A 22173-nucleotide genomic window follows, 5' to 3' on the forward strand; every position below is an offset into this window, starting at 1 on the left:
AAATACAATGTCAAATATATTTTGATAATGAAAGCTATTATGATTCCCTGTTTTTTTTTTCTGAAAGATAATTAAAGATGATACTTGAAAATTTTAGAAAAATATGCTTCCAAGAAATCAAGGTTTATAATATATGCTTTTTGGTGTGTGGATATACAACGGTACTTATTTTTATTAAATATGCTTCAAAAAGCAATTCAAATCAGTCTATTTGACAGAAATGTCAGCAAGGTGAAAATTTATAAACAATTAACCAAAAAGTACTCTATTTGAGTAGAAACTATTACAGGAAAAAGAAATGGAAGTAGGGTCTCCCTGTCACGCTACTGGAGGAGAGGTTTTGTGGAAACAGGAAGTACACTGGTGAGGCATAATTTGAGTTTTGATACCAATGAGATCAGAAAATTTTCTTTCTCCATTTTTAGGGATCTTGTGTAATTCTCTGCTTTCTCTTTATATACATTTTTAACTTCCCAGAGAGTTGGCAACACTTCATTTGAATAGCTATGTATAAAAACATAGACGGATGCAAAACAGTTTAATTAGTCATTTTCAAACTGTCCTGTCATGAATTATAGATGGGAATGAAAGAAGATAAATGCCTTAGGATCAGGGTGCACGGTGCAACTTATACTACAGAAGTATACACAGAAATGGAGTGTGGGAGAGAATCAGTTCTTACTGTAGTCGTCACTCAAATATGGAAGCACGAAGAAAAACAATGTACTTGTACAAGTAGACGCAATGAGAAGTTTCTGGTTATGTTAAGAACAATATTTTTTACCTATATCTCTGAAATATGTAAATACTTAATATTCTCATATGACACTCATGGTATGCTTCAAACAGTCCTTGAATTTATTTTAATTTTCAAGGTAGTGTTTCTTTTTCTTTTTTAGAGTCTCAAATGTGTCAAGACATTTCTGGAGCTTCAATGGCTGTTAAGTTTAGGAATGTTTCCATGAGTGTTAATCATCTTCCTGTTCACCCCACTCGACAACTGCCTCGTCGTTCATGTGCAGAATGAGGTAAGAAAGAAGCTGAAAGAGATTCTGCCACAGTAAGAGAGACACATAAAAGGAGATCCCGCTTACATCCGCCTCGCAGCGCTCGCCCGCGAAGGCCACGTCACAGAGGCACCGGAATTTGTTGACCAGGTCCTGGCAGAGACCTCCATTGAGGCACGGGTCGGAGGCGCACTCATCCACGTCCTTTTCGCACCTTGAACAGAAGCAGAAACAGCAGCAGCCTTGGTCTCTGTTGAATAAATTGGCTGTGAAATGGGGAAAGGAAAAAGGTTGCCTTATCTATCTGGAACAGTACGGTCTGATTTACCAACTCCCATGCAACTTGCGTACACGTCATGATGTGGGGACATAGTCCTTAAAATTCCTGTCCCAAATGTCGTTTTTAAGGGAAATAATCTGTACACACGCCCAGGTAATTAGAATGAAAAAACAGGTGCGAGTTTTGAGAAAGCAAGAAAAAAACCTGAGGAAAGGCTGTTTTGTCCCCAAAGGGCATTTACCATCTTTGCCGCCATCGTTTCAGTTTACTGGGGACACACGGGAACCGTGAGGCTGTATTTTGCCAACCTGGAGTCTACAGAGCAGCCCTGTGCCCCTGTGTCAGGATTCTACTACATCCATGCCCTCGGGCTTTGGGGGAAGGAAAACCCATCAAAAATAGAAGGAAAGAACAGCTTATTCTTGAAGATTTGGGGTTACTTTCCTTTGGAATCTTCTTTTTCTTTTTTTTCTTTTTGGAATCCTATTTTTCAACAAAAAGCAAAAGTAGGTAATTAGAAAATTTCACTTCCTGGAGCGCCTGGGTGGCTCAGTGGCTTAAAGCTTCTGCCTTCAGTTCAGGTCATGATCTCAGGGTCCTGGGATCAAGCCCCACATCAGGCTCTCCGCTCAGCAGGGAGCCTGCTTCCTCCTCTCTCTCTGCCTGCCTCTTTGCCTACTTGTGGTGTCTGTCTGTCAAATAAATAAAGTCTTAAAAAAAAAAAAGAAGGGGCACCTGGGTGGCTCAGTGGGTTAGAGCCTCTGCCTTCGGCTCAGGTCATGGTCTCGGGGTCCTGGGATTGAGCCCCGCATGGGGAATCTCTGCTCAGCGGGGAGCCTGCTTCCCTTCCTCTCTCTCTCTCTGCCTGCCTCTCTGCCTACTTGTGATCTCTGTCTGCCAAATAAATAAATAAAATCTTTAAAAAAAAAAAAAAAGAAAAATTTTAAAATATTTTTAAAATATTCAGGTAGAATGACTTTCAAAAGCTAAATTTTCCCCAACAAGTGATATCAATACTAAGGTAGACTGAAATTTTCCTCTTCCCTGGGACACTGTCATCTTTCCCCTGACCTTCGGCCAGCAACCTGTTCTTCGGTAAACTCACCAGTCACTTTCATTCAGTCGTTTAGTACTTGTGTATTTAGCACTTACCATATGCCAAACACTCTAGTTAGGCCTTTGGATAGAGCAGTAGCTAAAGTATCTCTTTTGCTTTGGGAAATTCATATACAATGCTAGCTTCAAGAATCCCAAAAGAGCAACTTAGGGTGTCCAAGTGTAATGTAAACCACTTTTCATTCCTCGCCCCCCAAAAGGTAAAACCTGCTTGCCTGGGTCATCGACGAATCACTAGGCTCAAAATGAAGGGGGATAGCAGGGTGGATGGGGAGGGCCAACCCGAAGTATAAAGGAAAAAAAGATTTCTTCCCAGGAGAACAGCTCCTTATCCCGCTGGATACCAAGCATAGCTGAGACATTTTTGTTTTCCTTTTTTGGCTCAGGCTTCTGGACTGGAAGGAGGCCTCTCCGATTAGATCTGAGCAAAACCTGACAACTTGGGAGAGGCTGCCAAGCACTCTTTGTCCTGGGTGGGCCGGAGTGTTCACACCATCCATCATTTGCAACCTGCCAGGATGACACTATAAAGTCGGGGGTCTAGCCAGACAGAAGAGGAGGCAATTTGCAGGAACACAGCTTTTCAATATCTTTGACCTTAAGGAAGTCCCATGCCCCTAGGCCTTGGGAGACTCTCTAGTGTTTTCCAGTCTTCTCAGGCTCTTCTTTCTCCATTTCTTATCTACTTCTCTCTTTTTTATTTTATTTTATTTATTTATTTGACAGTATCACAAGTAGGCAGAGAGGCAGATGGTGGGGAGACGTGCGGGGAGCAGGCTCCCCGCTGAGCAGAGAGCCTGATGCGGGGCTCGATCCCAGGACCCTAAGATCCTGACCTGAGCTGAAGGCAGAGGCCTTAACCCACTGAGCCACCCAGGCGCCCCTATATCTCTTTTGAGGTGCACAGAGTACCACACATACACATTCATTATAAACATTACCGGAGCTTTCATTAGAGATTAATTAATAGATCAACAATCGAAATAAATAAATCCATGAACACGCAGTGAATTAACTGACCATGCTTAAGGACTTTGAAAGTACAGCATCTATTAAACATGTGGTCACTCTTTTAGAAATCTATTTGGAACAGAGAAGTCGAGCCAGAGGAGGGTCACCGGAGAGGAAGGAAAACTTGGAGCTTCCTTTTCTTACCACATTTCAAAGAAGTTATTTGCATTTAAATTCAAGACTCGTCTTTTAAACAAATGTTGGAGGAAAAAGAAATGTTTGTTGTAAATAGGGATAATGTGTGAGGAGCAGAAAAATAATCCAAGGCTTGGGATGCGTCTGTGCCTTGTGCCACGGAACGTGAGTGTGACATGAAGCATTCACCTGTGACACGGAGTCAGGAAATAACCAGCACTTAAATATAGGGAATGAGCTGGTCAAGGAAATATTTAGGACAAGGAAATATTTGCACTGTTTCAGAGGGATGTGGAATTGGAGGCCAGCTGAATGGTCTGGGTTAACAGTACGTGGCATGGTAGAAGGGGCTCACTAGAAAATAGAATATGCTCAAGGACTCCGTCCTTCTGTGCACACGTACGGCAGGTCTGCGGGGGCTGCTTGGAGCCTGCCACTGAAAGCAGGCTGCGAAGGCAAGAGCTAGATTGGTCACTGAATGCTGACTGGGTAAAAGGCAGGTATATCCGAGATGGTCAGCTATTTTGTAAAAATGGCCATATACCTGTATCTTGTGCCGAAAGAGCCAGCTGGAGAAGTGAAAATTCCAATGACTCCAGACTGCAGTTGTCACGGATCACAAATTATACCCATAATTTTATTAACTTCCCTTTTGAGAAAAATTCATTCAATCGAACTCTGTCAAATGCCTTGTATTTTCATTTATCTAATTTGTTCAATGAGGGAAGTTTGATTAGAGATCTCTATCTTGTGCCGGACGGCAAATGAGATGAAGGAGCACTTTTCCCATTTTTTTGAATTGTTGCAAGCAAAGATTTATTCATTTCTGTCAGAACATCCAAATGACCAGCCCAGGCCCTGAGGGCAGCTGGATCTCCCTGCAGCACACACCTGGATTGGCAGCTGACCTCTAACTTAATTCCTCAGCCTCAGATTATGCAAATGCTAAGTGAAAGGAATAACAATTAGAGATGATATTTAGAAGATGCATGACTTAGTGCTCAACAAATGGTGAACTATTTATTATCTCCTCATATAGAGATATGTAAGAGCATAGAGAGAGCCCTGGTATAGAATCATTTTGAGGACACTGATCCTTTTGAGAAGCTGAGAAAAGTTGTGTAGTATATTCCTTTTTTTTTTTTTTTAATTTTTAACCTCACCTTTGGCCCGGCAAATGTATCTCCAAATTTGGCTGCATTTTTAGCCATCGTCTGAAGCCACTGGCCAACTCCATATCATCATTCCCATATTAGGTGAAGAACTATTGAAGGGTTTCTCTGGGAAAGATGGGCTCATACAGCTAAGGTGTATATACTTTTGGGGTTCTAGATCATTCTATGAGGCAATCTTCTAGGTATATTTTATTTTACTTCAACAACAACTATATTTGCATCGCTTATTAGAGTCAGCAGGAAAGAAACATGAAACCAGAAGTCCTTATCAGAAAGAAAAATAGCACATTTTACATTTTTTCAAAAAAACGTATTTTCTTATTTGAAGTCTTGGCTAATGAAGTGTTCTTTGCTTTGACCTAAACAGTGATTTTTCTTCTTTTTTATTATCTGACTCTGGTCGAACCTATATTTCAGCCTGGGTTTTCCTATGGGAACTGAGATGAAAAATGAGAGAAGACATCAACCTTGTATAATCCCACTGTTTTTCAACCCAGAATTTTCTTCTATTAAGTTCTAAGGGGACTCACCATTCCCCAGTAAAACCTGGTGGGCACAGACATGTGAACGCACCCTGGAACTCGGAGCAGTTGCCGGCATTGTAGCAAGTGAGATTTGTCTTCTCATTCCCACAGACTGTCGAGGGTAATCTGGTGTGTCTAGGGAGATAAAAGAACAGCTGTTCATCTTGTTCATTTCATTCAAGAAAACTTTTTGGAAAAGTTCGTATATGTAGTCGATGCCAAACTAATTAAGTACTCAGGCTGGCTGAGCTACAGATGCTTAATTGTGCTGCATTAGACACAATCACTTTCCGTAAACAGCTCCTGCTGGAGGGCGCTGTAACAAGCAGGTATATATCTTCCATTCCTACAGTTTTCATTGATGAGATAAGATCCATGCCGTGGAGTGGCAATAAATTTAGGACTGGGAAGAAACTCGCTATAGCTTGGTTTGCTGCTGTCTGGCTAATAAATCAACACAGGCCATGGAAAATTGCATCTCTATAAAGGCCAGGAAAGCAAGGACAGCACTCTGGTACCCGAGCACTAATGTGATTTCTCTGTAGGCTCTCAGAGCCGAACTCCTGTTACCCCGCCAACACTTGCTGTTCCCTACCTAATGATTCATAGCTGAGCAGAATGCAAGCCAAATGCTGTCCAGGACGATTGTATGTAGCGCTCGGGGGCAACTGTATGGGAAATTCAAGAGGGTGGCTCTTTTGTGTTACAGCAAAGCTGTAATAAGGAATCCTTATAAAGGCAGAACAAATTGTTAGAAGCTGAGCAGAACTTGAAAGCAAAGGAAAAATCCAGGAGTGTGAAGGGACTGACCAGAAGTGATTTTAGGAGTGCTGTTCATGACCCACTGTGCATGGTATCCGGTACATAATTCATGTTCAGGAAATATAAGATGAATTTAATTTTGTCCTGTTGTGCACGCTGCCGCTAATATGGAGAAACTAGCCTATAGGACGGTAAGTGTGTCTCTTCCCACAAGAGCTAATCAATTCGACTTTAAAAAGAAAATATCATAAGGACTTTTCAAAAGAACCAAAAATGTCAGCCAGCTTTGAAAGAGGTCAATTAGCAATGCAAATGTGAAGCTTTGTATACATCTTCCGTTTAATAAACAACTTTTGCATCTCATTAGAAGGTACTTTTGAGAACTTTAATTTTTGAGACTTGATTTTGATGAGTTGGGCAGGAAAAACTACGGGAGAACTAGTTCCTGGGGCATATATGTTGACTTTACTTACCCAAGTGTCCATGGCAATACTATTAATTTTGATGCTGAATGTCTTTTGCTTTTAAAACAGGCACTTTGCCTGTTGGCCAATGAGTCCGTTTTAACTCATGGAAAGTGACGTACAACTAAAATGTCAACACTGACACCTGATGCGGTGCCCTGCCTTCACAGGTTCTGAACAGCAATAAATGAACAGCAGAACACATCTTCTAACAGATATGGCTACCTGTTCTGTCTGCTGGGAGACTCATCCCATCAGGGTACCAGCTCTGAGTTAGTGTTAAGTCTACAGGCTGTCAACCCACTCCAGGTGTTCCTGCCAAAGTCTGGGAATGCATTACTTGTTATTAATAATCCTCTCACCTCCCCATAATGACTCGATTGTTCAGTGAATTTAAAAGCAATCTAAGTTATAAAATAATGAATTCTACGTGGAAACACTGAAGCTATGCGACTGAGCAGGAAAATACTGTTTTTTATTTCTGTTTATGTAACACGAGATGGAGGTCATTACTAGAATTAAAACACTGCTTTAGTAGTTTTAGAAAAAATTGTGAAATATGTCGAAATGGGCAAAAGATATTCCTGAGTAGTCTTTCGACGGAATGTTGCATGTTATATAAAGGACTCTCTAGGACTGGTTGATTTTGTAGGGTGTATGCCTTAGATTTTCTTCACTAAGCTATTTTACAACTCTGTAAGTTGTGGAAAAATGACATTAATATGAATGGATCATGATCACTGAAATGGAAATGAGTTTGCCCGTAGTGATATGTCACATGGTAAAAAATATACTTTCAAATATTAATTGTAATGCTTTTAAAAGATTAAATGGTTTTGCATTTATTAGCAACTTCATTTCCTCATCTCTATGTACATATATTTATGTTTATGTGGGTAATAAAAATATATACAATTATTATATATACGCACATATATAAATAATTATGTTGTCTTTTGACCTGGTTTTAATATCATACTTATTTCCTCATTAATTAATGACTTAAATGAAAACCTCAAAACATGTTCATTTATATGAGTCATAATTTCGCTTTCTCAAAATTGTAATTTAGCATAGACTTTTCAAGATTTTACAAGATTTACCTGCCTGAAATAGTGGAGGGCATTGTTTTAGGGGTAGAAGTCATGCTTCCTCAAACAATAAGAAAACCAAGCTTTTGGGAGGCACCTGGTGGCTCAGTCAATTAAGCATCTGACTCTGGATTCTGGCTCAGGTCATGATCTCAGGGTGGTGAGATCCAGCCCCACCTGGGCTCTGCACTCAGCGGGGAGTCTGCTTGAGATTCTCTCCCTCTTTCCCCATTTGCTCTCTGTCTCTCTCTAAAAATAAATAAAGGAATCTTAAAAAAAGAAGAAGGAAGAAAGAAAGAAAAGAAAAAAACAAGCTTTTGCATTTTATTGCAAAAAATATTTGTTTCTTGAGGCCTTAAAGCTGTCAAACTCTGGGACTACAGTTCGTGAAACATATTCTAACAAAGATGTCGGAGAAAACATTTTGCTTCAAATCTGGGCAAAACACTACCATTCTTCCTTGTGGAACATCCCACCACTTGAGATCCCGTCTATGTGACCAAACTGTGATGGAAGGGACCCATGTCACTCCTGTTCGGCACAGCCGACAGATGAAAGCTCAGAACGCTTTCCAGTTTGACAAGGAAAATGGAGCTTTACCTGAACGTTATGCTCACCTGCAAAATTTTCCCGTGAAATTTCCAAAACACCGGCAAGAATAACCATTGGGGTTGCTGATGCAGGTGGCCCCGTTTGCACACTGGTGACTCTGACAATTGTCTATATCCATTTCACAGTTCACACCGGTGTATCCAGACTCACACCTGCAGTGATAGGCTGCAACTCTGTCGGAGCAGTTGCCATGGATACAGGGGTTTGAAAAGCACTCATCAATGTCGAGTTCACAGCGTGTCCCTGACCATCCCAAGGGACACGAGCAGTGATAAGAGCTATAGATGTCTTCGCAATTTCCTCCATGCAAACAGGGGCTGGAGTTGCAGGCGTTCAACGGCAAACAGCCAGTAGCCACTGCATTTGTAGAGATTTTGAGAAACTGCTCTTCCTGGGGCTTATGAGTGAAACCAGGAACATTTTCAAAGTAAGAGAGATAAATGCCACTGATTTCTATTGTACCTAGACACCCTTTCAGGCCCTGCGTTTTGTCAACAGCTCGGTCACTGACATAAATGTCTGTATTATCTTTCAGAAAGTTGAGGCTCCCGGTGGCAACTGCACTGGTCACAAGGGATGCTTGGTTGTCCACTTCCATTTGCCACCTGGAGGCCTGGGCCAGTGGGTCCATCATGGAAAGAGTCACTTGGTGCCATATGCCATCATTCACGGACTGCGAACTTGTCAGACTCAGCATATAAAAACTGTTGCCACTTTGCAACTGAAACAATAATCTGGAATCTTGAATGCTTATATTAAGAAATTCAGGCTCCTTCTCCGCCCGCAATATGATCACATTGTCATCCCTTGTTCTGAAACCAAATGTGATATTGGTGAGTTCTCTGGTAATATTCCCATTGCTCCTGAATAATATTTCACTGCTTTGTGCATTAAAAACAGCATTTCCAATACCTAAAGAGAGAAGGCAACACCAATGAGCAACCTTATTAAATCTGTAATGTTGGCTTCATTACCTTTATTACTATAAATGATCAAGCTAGTATCATTATGTATCAATTGTCTGATATGGATTAGGCACTGTGCTAGTTCTTTCTGTATTATTTCTAATACAGAATTCTGGAGCACATTATTATTATTATTATTATTATTACTATTGTCATCCCTACTTTGTAAAAGAAGAAATTGAGACTCCCTGAAGTTAAGTAATTTTTTTCACAGTCATGTGGCTAATAAAGAGTAAGACCAGAATACCAAACTTGGATGGTCTGCTACCAAAACCCAGACCATACCTTTCTTTCCCATTGAAGAAAAGGTTACATGTAGAAACAATGTCAAAAAAAGATGAAAATGAATGGGATTCAGTGCATGACTAGACATGGACCTTGATAAGGGTATTGGAAAAACCCATGACTGTTCACTTGAGTAGAGAAAATCCAGTTCTCCACCTCCTGGGTGGGTCTCCTTTCCTCACGACTTCTGTATTCACAGGACCTGTGACACCAGATGTGTGGGGCTTTCCCCATCAAGCAATTCTGTGCATCATCATTTGCCCTCTCTTCTGGTTGTTTCCCACCAGCATACAAATATACTGAAACTGCTCCAACATCAGACAATCAAAACACATGCAAGACCCAAAAGCACGATTCACCTCCCCTTCTCCCATTGCTTCCTTAATTCTCTATTCCCTTTCCTGCCACAACTCCTCTAAATAGTTTTACATTCTCATTTTCTCCAGTTTCTCATCTCTCATTTTCTTTTTTATACACACCACTCAGCCTTTTAAGCCAATCACTTCACCGAAGCCAAGCTTCTCGAGTCACAATGACCTCTGTGTTAGTGAATGTATTGGTGAATTCTCTATTCTCATTTTCTGGCACTTTTCAGTAAAAATCACCCTTAAAATGCTGTCTTTGCCTCAGCTGTGGGGGACTACACTCAAACAACTCTTTTCATATAGACTATTCTAATTATTTCTCAGTGTCCTTGCTTCTGTCTCTCTGCAGATCAATATAACCACTCCTTAGCTCAAGACATCCCCTGGTTACCAATGCATCTAGAAAGAAATCCTAAATCCTAAACATGGCCTGCAAAAGTCTGGGTGATCTGACCCTTGGTTAACTATTCAATTCCATTTGCTATCATCCTCTTCCTTATTTTTTTTTTAAGATTTTATTTATACATTTGACAGACAGAGATCTCAAGTAGGCAGAGAGGCAGGCAGAGAGAGAGAGGAGGAAGCAGGCTCCCTGCTGAGCAGAGAGCCCGATGTGGGGCTCGATCCCAGGACCCTGGGATCATGACCTGAGCGAAAGGCAGAGGCTTTAACCCACTGAGCCACCCAGGCGCCCCCATCCTCTTCCTTATTCACATGCTACACCACAAAAAATTCCTGTCATTCTTTGAAGACATCAAACTTTTTCCCAAATCAGGCCTTTTCAGTATTCCTCCCCCAGAACATTGCCAGTCATATCGTAGGTAAATATTATTAAATAAAAAAAATCTATAAAAATAATTCCTGTGTCCTCAATTCGGGAAATTGAGATCATGTTAGAAACCACTGCAGGAGAAAATTCAAGAGTGTCATTTAAGTTTGGGGTTGGGATTAGGAAAGAAAGGAACAGCAAGTGTCTTATTCCATGCTTTAAAATAACTGTTAAAATAACAAATCTCTATAGCTCTCTCCAACTTCGAAAGGAAGAATACGGTCTATGATGTTAAATAGGTTCATTTTACTACTATACTGAACTCACTTCTCATCTGGGGAAAATCACAATATACATAACAGTATTTGTATTTCACCTTTTCTTTGGGGAGCTTTATCATAATAAACACACCTATATATAAGGTGGGTTGTAAATTTTTAAGCCTCGGTTTTCTGATAGGATGCCCTAAAGGCAAACTCAGGGTGATGCATGAGCTATATTCTCAAGAGTATTTTATTCTATTAGACCTAATCTTCTCCATATATCTTACTTGAAAGAAAATACAATGGGTCATAAGATCACATAAAATTAAAATTACACAAAGTAGCAAAAGTCTGTTCTAGGGTTCATACCTGTCAGTTAGTAAAAATTCACCCCTCGTATTGGTTTACATTTTCTTCCTTCATTAAGATAAGTCGTACTTAAAAAAAATGTTATTGAGACTTTTTGGGAAATCAGAGGCCAACTTTCCACTCTTTCTGTACTGGGAATGCAGTAGCGTTGAAGATTCATTTCAGTTCTTTCAGATGCGATATGTCCAAATCCTAACCTGCTTTATGCATAGACTAAAGACCAATACACACCAAGGGTATGGTTCTCGGTCTGCCACTGTTTCTATAAATCCTCTTTTTTTTTTTTAGCCCTGTGAAAATATTCCAAACAATGTAAATGCTTTTATAGAACATAACTGGGACTAAGAACTTTAGAACTTAAGGATGTCTATCGAAAGATTAACAATAAAACTAATATTACGTTATTGCATTATTTGAAGTAGGAGAGAAGAGAAAATGTAAATAATATTGTAGGTAGAATGTAGACATGTCAAAATTGTGAAATAGTATTCAAATTCGCTAACATTGGTTTTTAGTACTGAAGATGGGCAAAGAAACATTTCAGATTGAGGAAAATACTCAGAAAACATCAGAAAGCCCAATGTGTTTGCCTTTTTATACTTATGGTTATAAAATCATCACATACACACAAAATCTTTTTATCTACCTATAAATTATATGTTTTATCCCCATTTACAGCGAACGTTTTAGATTATAGAGACCGTGTGAACTGCCTGAGGCTCCATTAGGCCGTGAGTTCACACTAGCATGTGACTCTGTATTCCCAACAATGAGAGAAGGAAAGCCAAATATTACTTGGTTAATTTCTCCAGAAATTAGCTTTAAATAATCAAAGATCTAGGTCTGGTGTTGCTCTGACCTCCACTCCCCATCTCCCCTCCACCCTCATGGAAACCCAGGGGGCAGGATGAGGCATGAAGCTAATCTGGATATTATTATTATTATTATTATTAGATGATGATGATGATGATGTTAGGTTTATGGTACTTCTCAAGTCAGGGGAAAAAGCCACAGGTTCCTTCAGAAAGCAGGTTTTGTCTGAATTTTCTTGGGTTGCTTCAGGGAACTGAAATACCCAACTTAATTGGATGGGTGACAACTTTAAACTCCACCTACATTCAAATCCTCGAGGCACCGCCCGGCACTGGGCTCTGGGAGGACATGGGCTGAGTTCACACCACCGGACGTGCTCACACGCTTTCCCAGCTGTGTTCGCAGGGCAGGAACATGAGAAATCATCCCACAGGGAATAGCACACACCTCCGTTGTGACAGGGGTTGGACTGAGCAGAAAAGAAAGCAAAGCTGTAAAAAGCACTGGCAACTAACCACGGAAACAGTAGAAGCATGTCCCCATATCTGTTCTTTTTAAATGCTTATTTTCTACATATTTACACTTGGAACTTTTTTTATCCGTTGGTTGACAAATGGAAAAAAACTTACTGCTACCATTGCCAACTCTTTTCTAAAAGAGAAATGGGGAGAGAAAGAAACAAAAAGAAAGATGAAATGAGAAAGAGAAAATAGATAAAGACCATTCTCTACAATACAAGGAGAATTTTAAAAGGTATTATAACACCCTCTGGAATTTCTAAGTTACAAGGCACTTTCAATCACACCAATTACCTCTTGAGGTAGAGATTATTATCCCTGTTTTTACTAATGAGGAAGCAGAGGGCCCTCCTGTTACCCAAGATCCTAAGAAATAGGCCAACGGTGAAGCTTGGTACCTAGATCCTCTGGATCCAAAGACAGTGACCTCTTCAGGTGCCGGCCTCTCACTCAGAAACATACTATTGTTATCTGAGCTCTTAAAAGATTTCTCACAAAATATCCAAAATGAAAGTATTTAAAAGGGAATTTCTGAGAGCTGAGATGGTATTGATCTCAGTCCCACTGTTAAGATGTGATTTAGTTGAGTTACATAACCTTTCTAAACTTCAGTTTCCTTATCTGTCGTTGACATAAATGGGTAATAACAATGCTGGTTGTACACAGCAGTCCTTCAGCAGAATTAAATGGATTCATCTATGTAAAGCAGTGCCTGGCACATTGGCAGTACTCCTCTAGTCATATGAAAAGGATTCATTTTTGTACATTTAGAAGCAAGCCCAGGGCATGGCGGTAGTCAGAGCTCAATAAATGTTCAAAAGATATAAATGTGTTTCCTTTGAAAGGTCATGCAGAGCTGACAGATTCACATATTTAAATAGCTTTTGGAAGAGCATACAAAATCCGTAAAGTAAAACATAGGCTCAGAGAAAATATATTTTGGAGAATTTCAAGTCCAACTACCAGAAGAAAGTTACCATTCAGGGTTTCTTGTTGTTGTTGACTTTATAGTCAAAACAGTGATAGCTGGGCATTTAAAATACATGATATGATGAACTCTTCCAAAATGAGTTAATTCAGTTAGATCTCTGGGATGGCATTAAGAGTTTGGTAATTAAAATACTATTATTCTTGGGGCACCTGGGTGGCTCAGTGGGTTAAAGCCTCTGCTTTCGGCTCAGGTCATGATCCTAGGGTCCTGGGATCAAGCCCCACATCAGGCTCTCTGTCCCGCAGGGAGCCTGCTTCCTCTTCTCTCTCTTCCTGCCTCTCTGCCTAGTTGTGATTTCTCTCTGTCAAATAAATAAAATATTTAAAAAAATAAATAAATAAAATAAAATACTATTATTCTTGAGCAATTTGTTGTTGGGGCAGTAGAAGCCTGTGGCTGGATATATCTTGGTTAAATAGACCATGATGCCACTAAGGTCAAAGCCATTTTTTTTAATGGCTCCATATAAATCCCCCAGTCTTGCTGGAAAAATATTGATGAAGTGTTACTCTGGCTGGTGGATCAGTAACATTATCTTCACATACAAAGAATGGTTATAATAAATTATTTAATGAAACAACAGGTGAACATCCAATATAGACATAGTTGGTGTGAAAATCCTACCTTGCACGTGTTGTCTCCAGGACAGCCTTGGGTCACATTGATAAGAACTGGGTTGCGGGATGCATTGTTTGTTGAACTGGGGAAGAATTCCAGATTCTGGTTGTTTAGTCTTATATCTTGGATACAGCCTTTAAAGAAGCCACCATTAGCTTCGGTCTCTCGTCCGTCAGGCAAGCCACCAATGTAGATGACATCTCCTTTTTGGATTTTCCATGTAGGGGCAAAAATAAATCCTAGGTTTTGTGAAGACTGATATAGTTCCATTTTATTTGGCTTGATTTTCAAAGATATCAAGTGGACATTTCCATCACTAAGAACAAACTTTACTACTAACTTGGAAGAATCTGGATGCAGCATTGCTAGTCTGCCATGCTCTAGCCAAACGCGGATGTATTGGTAAGTCCTGTTTTCCAAAGCTAGGAGTAAGCCTGATGGTTGATGTGTTCGCACAAACATAGAGATGGTGAGGTTCTCTCCATAACTCTTGTCAAGAGTAAACGCAGCATACCCAGTGGAGTCATCCTGGCCAAATCTGCCTGCCACATACTCTTCAGTGACAAAATAGAGGAGGAGAAACAAAGAAGAAACATTTTGAGACTCAAGTAAGAAGGGCCAGAAAATGAAAACACACACACACAAACATACCCCTATACGTATTTTTTAAAGACTAGTACAGACTTATTCAATAGAACGACAATTTGGCCTCGATTCTCAAAACTTCTGAGTTTACTGAAATTTACTTGGTTTCCTGAGTTTTCTAAAAATAACTACATTTTGGTTTATGGTTTATAGTTGAGGCCCACTGCTCACAAAATGTAAAAAGAAAAGATCTCTGTGCTGATAAAGTTAAGATTTACCTCTCCTTCACTGCCCTAAAATGCTGGGGTTTAATGACGGAATAACAGATTTTCTTTTTTTTTTCTTTTTTTAAAGATTTTATTTATTTATTTGACAGACAGAGATCACAGGTAGGCAGAGAGGCAGCCAGAGAGAGAGAGGAAGGGAAGCAAGCTCCCTGCTGAGCAGAGAGCCTGATGCAGGGCTCCAATCCCAGGACCCTGGGATCATGACCTGAGCAGAAGGCAGAGGCTTTAACCCACTGAGCCACCCAGGCGCCCCTGGAATAACAGATTTTCTGTCCTCCAACTTACTGGAAGAAATCTGAGGAATAAGATCTTTTCCTGTAACATCTCAAAGCACTGTTCAGGCATCCACCATCGTTGCTATTTGAGGACACGGGGAAACAAATGTCATTAAATCTAATCATTCTTAATAAAGGACAGGGATCAAGAATTAGATTTGCAAATCCCCTTTGGGCATGATACTCCAAATAAAATAAAAGGCAAGGGAGTTGAACAAAGACAGAGAAATCTTCCTTCTGTGGTCCTGGTTGGGAGAGGCATGGGAGACAGACAAGTAGTAGGAGGGCGGCAAAGCTGGGCACTGAACTCACCCAGCATTTCTTTAAAGAAGTTAGTCATGCACTAATATGGTGAAACTATCCATGTATATCAACTCAAGAAAACTCTTGAGATGTATACAAATGAACCCTTACTCTCCAAAATATTGATGACATTGTAGGAACTAAAGTTCCTTTTTTTTTTTTTTTTTTTTTGAGGTGGGGGATGTTGGGCAGAGGAAGAGGGAGAGGAGAGAATCTTACTGACACACTCCACACTAGGTGTGGAGCCTGATGTGGGGCTTACTCTCACAATCCCAAGATCGTGAACTAAAATCAAGAGTTGGATGCTTAACTGACTGAGCCACTCATGTACCCCTAAATTTCCCGTCATCTTAAGGCTTACATTCTAGTTGGTAGACACAGACCAGACAGAGTTAAAGGAACAAACTATATAGTATGTCAGGAGGTGTTAAGTCTTTAGGTACACAATAAACCAGGTAGGGAAAGGGAATGAGTGCTGGGGATAGAACTAGAGTTGCAATTTTTTAGTACAATAATGAGAGAAGTACTCTCGGATATCTCTTTGATAACATTTGAACAAGAACTAAAAGAATGTAGAGATACTGTTGCAGAAATTCAAGGGAGAAGGAATGATGGCTTGGATCAATGGTAATGGAGAAGGTAATGAGAAATAGATTTTGGAAATATTTTGAAGGTAGAACCTACATGATTTTCTAGGGCAAGTTTAGCAGTTCAATGCCAAGGTGGGTTTTTTTGTTTGTTTGTTTGTTTGTTTGTTTTGTTTCCTAAACAGCAAGAAGCATTGAATTTCCATTTGCAAATACTGAAAAGAAAACAAGAGGCACAGATCTGGGGGGAAAGTGGGAGTCCATATTAAATTTGAGGTGCCCTTTTAGGTATCTAGGTGGAAATGTCTAGTAAACAGTTAGCTATAGAGGAACAGAGGAGACATTCTGGGGATGTCTCCTTCTAGCTAGAATAATTTTGGATTTGTCAGTGTAATTATTGCTATTTAAAGCCACAAGACTGGATGAGATCACCAAGAGAGTGAGTACATGCAGGGGAAAGAACGGGTCCAAGAACTGAGTCCTTAAGCACCAGACATTTGGATTTGGAGGTAAAGAAGATGACAAAAGAGCAGCCAGTAAGATAAGAGGAGAACCAAGGGACAGTGATGTCCCACACACCTAGGGAAGAAAGAGTTGTCAGGAAGAGGGAGTGGTTAACTGTGTTTACTGTTGCAGCAACAGGTATCATGTCAAGAGAGGGGCAGTAAATGAAAATTGACCATTGCACTTTGCATCTAGAAATCACTGATGAATGTGATGAGAAAGGTCTTGAAGAGATGGCTACCTTCAAGTTTTTACATCCCATTGCTAACCAGAAACAAGACATATTTTACCATATTTCATTGGGTTTCAATATCGCCATGATCCAGCTGAAGTTTGGGCAAAAGGTAAGACATATTTTAGTGGAGCTGAACTACAGTTAAAACCTGCTTAGGCAACTATTTGTGTTTGAAGACCTCCTGCATAAAAGGTTACATATGCATAACTCTGACTTGATTTTTATAGGAATACTGCATTTTGAATCTGCATTTGGAGACCACCTGCTCTGGGCAACTACAGGTAGCTATCAAAGTGTACTATTAAATAAAATAACCCATTTGAAGAGGTTAACGTCTCTGAATACACTGCAGTACTTTCATATGAGATAAAATGTTTAATAGGAAAATGTGGCTCTTCAAACTCCTAAGGTTTGAGAATATGCACAAAATCATTCAACCTCATGGGTGACGGGGACCCTGCTGGTCATCCTAGAATGCCTGCAGATCACTTTGTGGATCCAAATGAAAAGACAGACCACAGAGCTGTTTGGGGGGGGGGTCTTTTGTTTGTTTATTTTTTTTCTTAGACGCTTATGTCTCCAGCAATCCCATTCTTCTTCCAAAATCACAAGCAAGTAATCAGAGAATGTGATTTACTATATGATTTTTGGAAACGCCTGAAGCCATGTATGACTTGTCTGTGAACACGGGAGGAGTGATTCTAAACTGTGTTGCTGATATGGCATGAAGAGTGATGGCAAATGCAGATGAAAAACAGCTTCAAGTTCTGACTGGTACAATACAGCAAGGTCAAATTTACTAGAGTAAATAAAAGCCTCTTGCTTCCAAATATACCTCACTGAGGGTGGAAGAAACAGGATTTTGTGGCACCGTAAGTAAGAATGATTCAAAGTGAGCCAAGCGTAGAATGTGGTTGCCAAAATGTCAATGTAATATTAGGCTGAAAACAGAAGAACGTTACCTAGAAAGAGAGGTTGTAGTCCTGTGTCACTCTGCATCATCGGGCATATCTAGGAACCAGATAAGCAAATTGATTCCAAAGCAAGCAACAAGCAAGCAGTGATGAAGTGTGTGAAAGCTCTGTCGTATGGAAAACGTTAGAAGAAACTGGATATGTTTAGCATGATAGAAGTGATGTCTTGGATGGTACGAGATGCTTCAAATATGGAAGTGCTCCCAAGAAGAAGAAGTGGAAGACTTATATTAGTATGATTTCAAGCGTCACAATGCTGCCAATGAAGGAAAGCTACAAGCAATCATATTTTATTTCGGTATAAGATGCAGCCTTGGGGCAGTTTCTGGAAAGAGAATAAATGAGCTCTTCGTTCCCAAAAGTATGTAAGCAGAATTTTGGTCACTACCCTCGGCAGACACGATAGATGTATGACTAGATTATGACTGAAGATAAATCATATGTAAATTGCTTCTACAAATCAAAGGTATTCTCTAGAAGGCAAGAGGTTTTCATTCTGAATGGCATCTTGGCAGCTCCACGGTCTCATACACAGCCAACACAAGAAGATATGTTGAGACAGCTCTGGGAACTAGGCTTTGAGAAACACTTTCCAAAACTCCCCTTATTGAGACATTGGATTATTTCTGAAAGATCGATGCAAAAATATTGGAAATTTCCATGTTATTCATGTTTAGTCAGCCAACTAAATCCTCCTTTGATCCTGTTTGTTCATTTCTATGGGTTGGGAAATACTGAGCCAAGATCATTAACTGAATGAAGTTTGCCTTGGTAACCGTTAGTACCTCTTCTTTCTATTGGGAGTACATGGGCAATGATAGAAAGCCTCCGCGTTCTCACTACAGCCCGTAAGCATCTTTGTAATGAGAATAAACTCCCCAGCAAACACAATAAATAACACCAATACAGAATATTTTAGTTTTACGACTGAGGCCATATGAAAAATACAATCTTTCTTAAACTTGTACTGAGAATTTTTGGAAAGAGAAGATTTTACAGAACTCCCTCCCTATATAGGTCACATTTGAAGCCAAGTATTTCCACGAGGGCTAAACAGTTTCAAATAGTGGGGGGGGGGGGGGGGGAGGTAGGGGGAGAAAGCAATTGGGGGAGGTAAGGCACGTAACAAATTCAGGAACTTTGTTTAAAAACATCATAATTTTCCAAGTTGGAAAAAATAAAGAAAACCAGAACCCGCTGGACTGGCATCCCTTGAAACTATTTACAGGACAGTTAGCATTACCATGGTCAGTATTAACCTTACGGGTCGCTGCATTTGGAAGCCAGTCAAAACAAGTCAGCATCTGTTTGTTATTTTGTATATGTAGTAAAAATATTGCCTTTGGGTCAATTAAATTTTTCTTCAGAAAGTGAACATTGCCTCAGCATAATTTCCCCTTTTCTCCTTTAAAAAAATCACGAAACAACTTGCCATTCTATTTAAAATATTACCTAGAGCTAGTAGATGCCATACCTCATTGTCAAACAGGTCCGTGATTTGTAATGAATATTGTGGTTAGCGGGAGACCCATGGATAGTTTCTAATAACTCTTAGCCATTCATACATGGAATAGGGTAGAGGCTAAGACTGGATTTAATTTTAGTTCATATAAAGCAGAGAAGACTATTTACCAGATGTTGTCCGACTTCAAGTTGCTCTAAAATCATAGGGTAAATTACAGCTGAACTTCAAAGCAGTCGGTTGCAATTACCTCTTAGACATTTTCAAGGCATGATGATAATAATAAAAAGAAACTTATGTATTGATCACTATCAACAGCAGTCTTTGGAACAATGTTGGAAGTTAAAGATTTTAAAATACATTTCAAGCTGTGATTTGCTAGAAAAATCAGATCAATTAGTTTATGGTATCTATAAAATTTCACTGTTGTTACGATCCACATTTTCTTCCTTCCTTCCATCCTTCCCCGCTCCCTTCCTTCCTTCCTCCCTTCCTTTCCTTAGGACACCTAGGTAGAATATCCGTTTTCTCCAAAGCAGCCCTGGAAAATATACCTCTGAATAGAATCAGTGGTTTATAAAAGTGCTAAATTTGAGCATGGTTTTGGAGCAAGTGGGAATTGCATAGAACGGACAGCAAGGAAGTAACTATTTCCTAAGAGTCAACTATACACAAGACATTGTGCCAATACTTGGCATTGACTAGTTTCATGTCTAATGGTCCTTTTTTCCAAAAGATTATCTCTCTTTCAAATATGATTTATAGTACATTTCTGACACACCACAAGTTGTAATAATACTTTGTAAACATATCAAGATGAAAACTCATTTAGTTGGAGCTATGGGCTTAATTTATTTTTTACTTTTTATTTTTTTTTACTTCTCTGCATGAATGACACCTTGGTGTCTAATGAATCCACTCAAAATTAATTAATGCACATGACTAGCCTTCACTTTTTTCTCGTTAGTTGGCAACCAGAAGCAGAAGTGCTGAGGGGGTCGTCATGTTTTGTAACAGGAATGGCCCAGTGGTTGTTCTTGTCACCACGCTGTTCTGAGGCACGCCCTCCTCGGTGCCCAGCCCCCTCTCACCTCTCAGGCAGTCTGGGCCTTTGTAGGGCCTGTAGCAATCACACTGGTAATTCAGCCACAAGTTGACGCAGCGTCCTCTGTTTTGACAAGGCTGTCTTTCACACCAATCCCTTCTCACGCAGCCTGCCTTGACATTTAAAGATGAGCCAGATGAAATGGCCTCTGGAGTAATGTGATTCGAATCAATTGTAACGTCTTGGAGACAGCCTACAAATGAAGGTGTGGACGGGTTAAGCAGAGCAATCCCACCACTGGCCGTTTCTCTGGGTAAACCACCCAAAAAGGAGTTTTGAAAAGCACATATTGATTGGTCACTTTCAAATGGAGAAGGAGCTTTTGTGATGCATTTCTCCTTACAAGAGTTGTCAAGTAAAGTAAGGGTCACAGCCTCTGCAAACATCATCTCTACGGAATGCCATTCTCCGTCGCTGGTGTTGTGGGAAATGTAGAGGAGCACCTTTGACTGATTATTGACTTGGATTGATAAGTGAATGTAGCCACTTAGCAACTCCAACATTATAAACGTGTCCCTGTTGCCTCGGAAAAGTAGGAGGGCCATTGGCTGAACAGTCTGGAACCTGAGGGCTATGTGACAAGCCAAGCCCTCGCCTGTAACTGGGCCACTTGTGATCCACAAGAAGCCGTTGCCCTCAAAAGAAAGCGTGGTGACAAGTTCACATGATGACCCAGTGTAGCCAGAGGGACACAGGCAGCTGAACCCATGCTGGCCATCTTGGAAGTGAGGGACGCATATTCCATTATTCAGACACCGGTGATGGGCACAGCCCAGGAGAATATCAGAGCAGTTCCTTCCTCCATAAAATGTTCCCGAGTGGTTATCAAATGGGCAGTGGCAAGTATAATGACCAGCTAAGTTCTCACAAGTACCACCGTTTTGGCAAGGGTTTGAAGAGCATTCATCCAAGTCTTCTTCGCAGTGGATCCCTGTTAAATAATAAAGAATCGGTTGAAATTGCATATGTTGAGATCAAAAATACAAGTGTCACATGATTTCCATGTATGATGTGTGGAAGTGGAGAGCTAGCTCAGTTTTAGGACTGGAATGGAATAAAATGGGAATAGTTTTCAAGGAAGTTAAAATTGATGATGTCATTCTGTGTGTGTCGTGCAGACAAGTGCAATCGTGGAAGACCCTCAATTCTTCCTCCAGAAACGGGCTATTTACCGAATGTCGGGGTTGACTCAAAATACTATTGTCAGACATGTACATGGCACTCATATCATAAAAATGATAACAGAGAAAAAGCAATGCTGGGTAACAAATTATTTATGTGGGGATTCCATTCTCCGATACTGTTTATCCTGTCCCAGGCTGCTGATTTTACTCTTTTCTACTTGAAATTGGTGATTTTACCTCTTGTTTTTATCTTCCCATAATCCCTAAAACTAAAGTTTTCCAGATATACAGATAGTCTAGACAACCCTCACCATGGACAGCTTCTAAGATGAAGAAAGGCCCTGTTTACTCCTGTGTACTCCTTTCCATAATTCCATAAACCATGAAATATATCCCATAACATGCTCTTATAGTTTTAATTTCACTTTCCTTTCCTCTTTTTCCTGATTCTAAGTCTCTAATTAGAGAATCATTAGAATTCATGTAATGAAAGTAAGAAGAAGAACTCGAACACCTTTCAAGAGTGATGGTTATTGCTTTTCCAGTGAAGTTCAAACATAGAGATTAACAATGGTTGACATGTGTAAAGCACTGTCTGG

General features: G+C 40.1%; 1 protein-coding gene across 2 annotated transcripts in view; it reads right to left on the bottom strand.

Annotated features, from left to right (window-relative positions):
- CRB1 (crumbs cell polarity complex component 1) overlaps window positions 1–22173 on the bottom strand; it is a 138046-nt gene that overhangs the window by 31598 nt on the left and 84275 nt on the right. For both annotated transcript variants that reach the window (XM_045983281.1, XM_045983280.1), the window contains 6 exons: window positions 20437–21381; window positions 14140–14687; window positions 12310–12475; window positions 8183–9089; window positions 5255–5383; window positions 1095–1221 (listed from right to left, as the gene is read on the bottom strand). In XM_045983281.1, coding sequence (XP_045839237.1) covers window positions 1095–1221; window positions 5255–5383; window positions 8183–9089; window positions 12310–12475; window positions 14140–14687; window positions 20437–21381 — 2822 coding nt within the window. The remainder of the gene's footprint in view (window positions 1–1094; window positions 1222–5254; window positions 5384–8182; window positions 9090–12309; window positions 12476–14139; window positions 14688–20436; window positions 21382–22173) is intronic.

This window comes from Meles meles, chromosome 17 (genome assembly GCF_922984935.1).
Source record: "Meles meles chromosome 17, mMelMel3.1 paternal haplotype, whole genome shotgun sequence".
NCBI lineage: Eukaryota > Metazoa > Chordata > Mammalia > Carnivora > Mustelidae > Meles > Meles meles.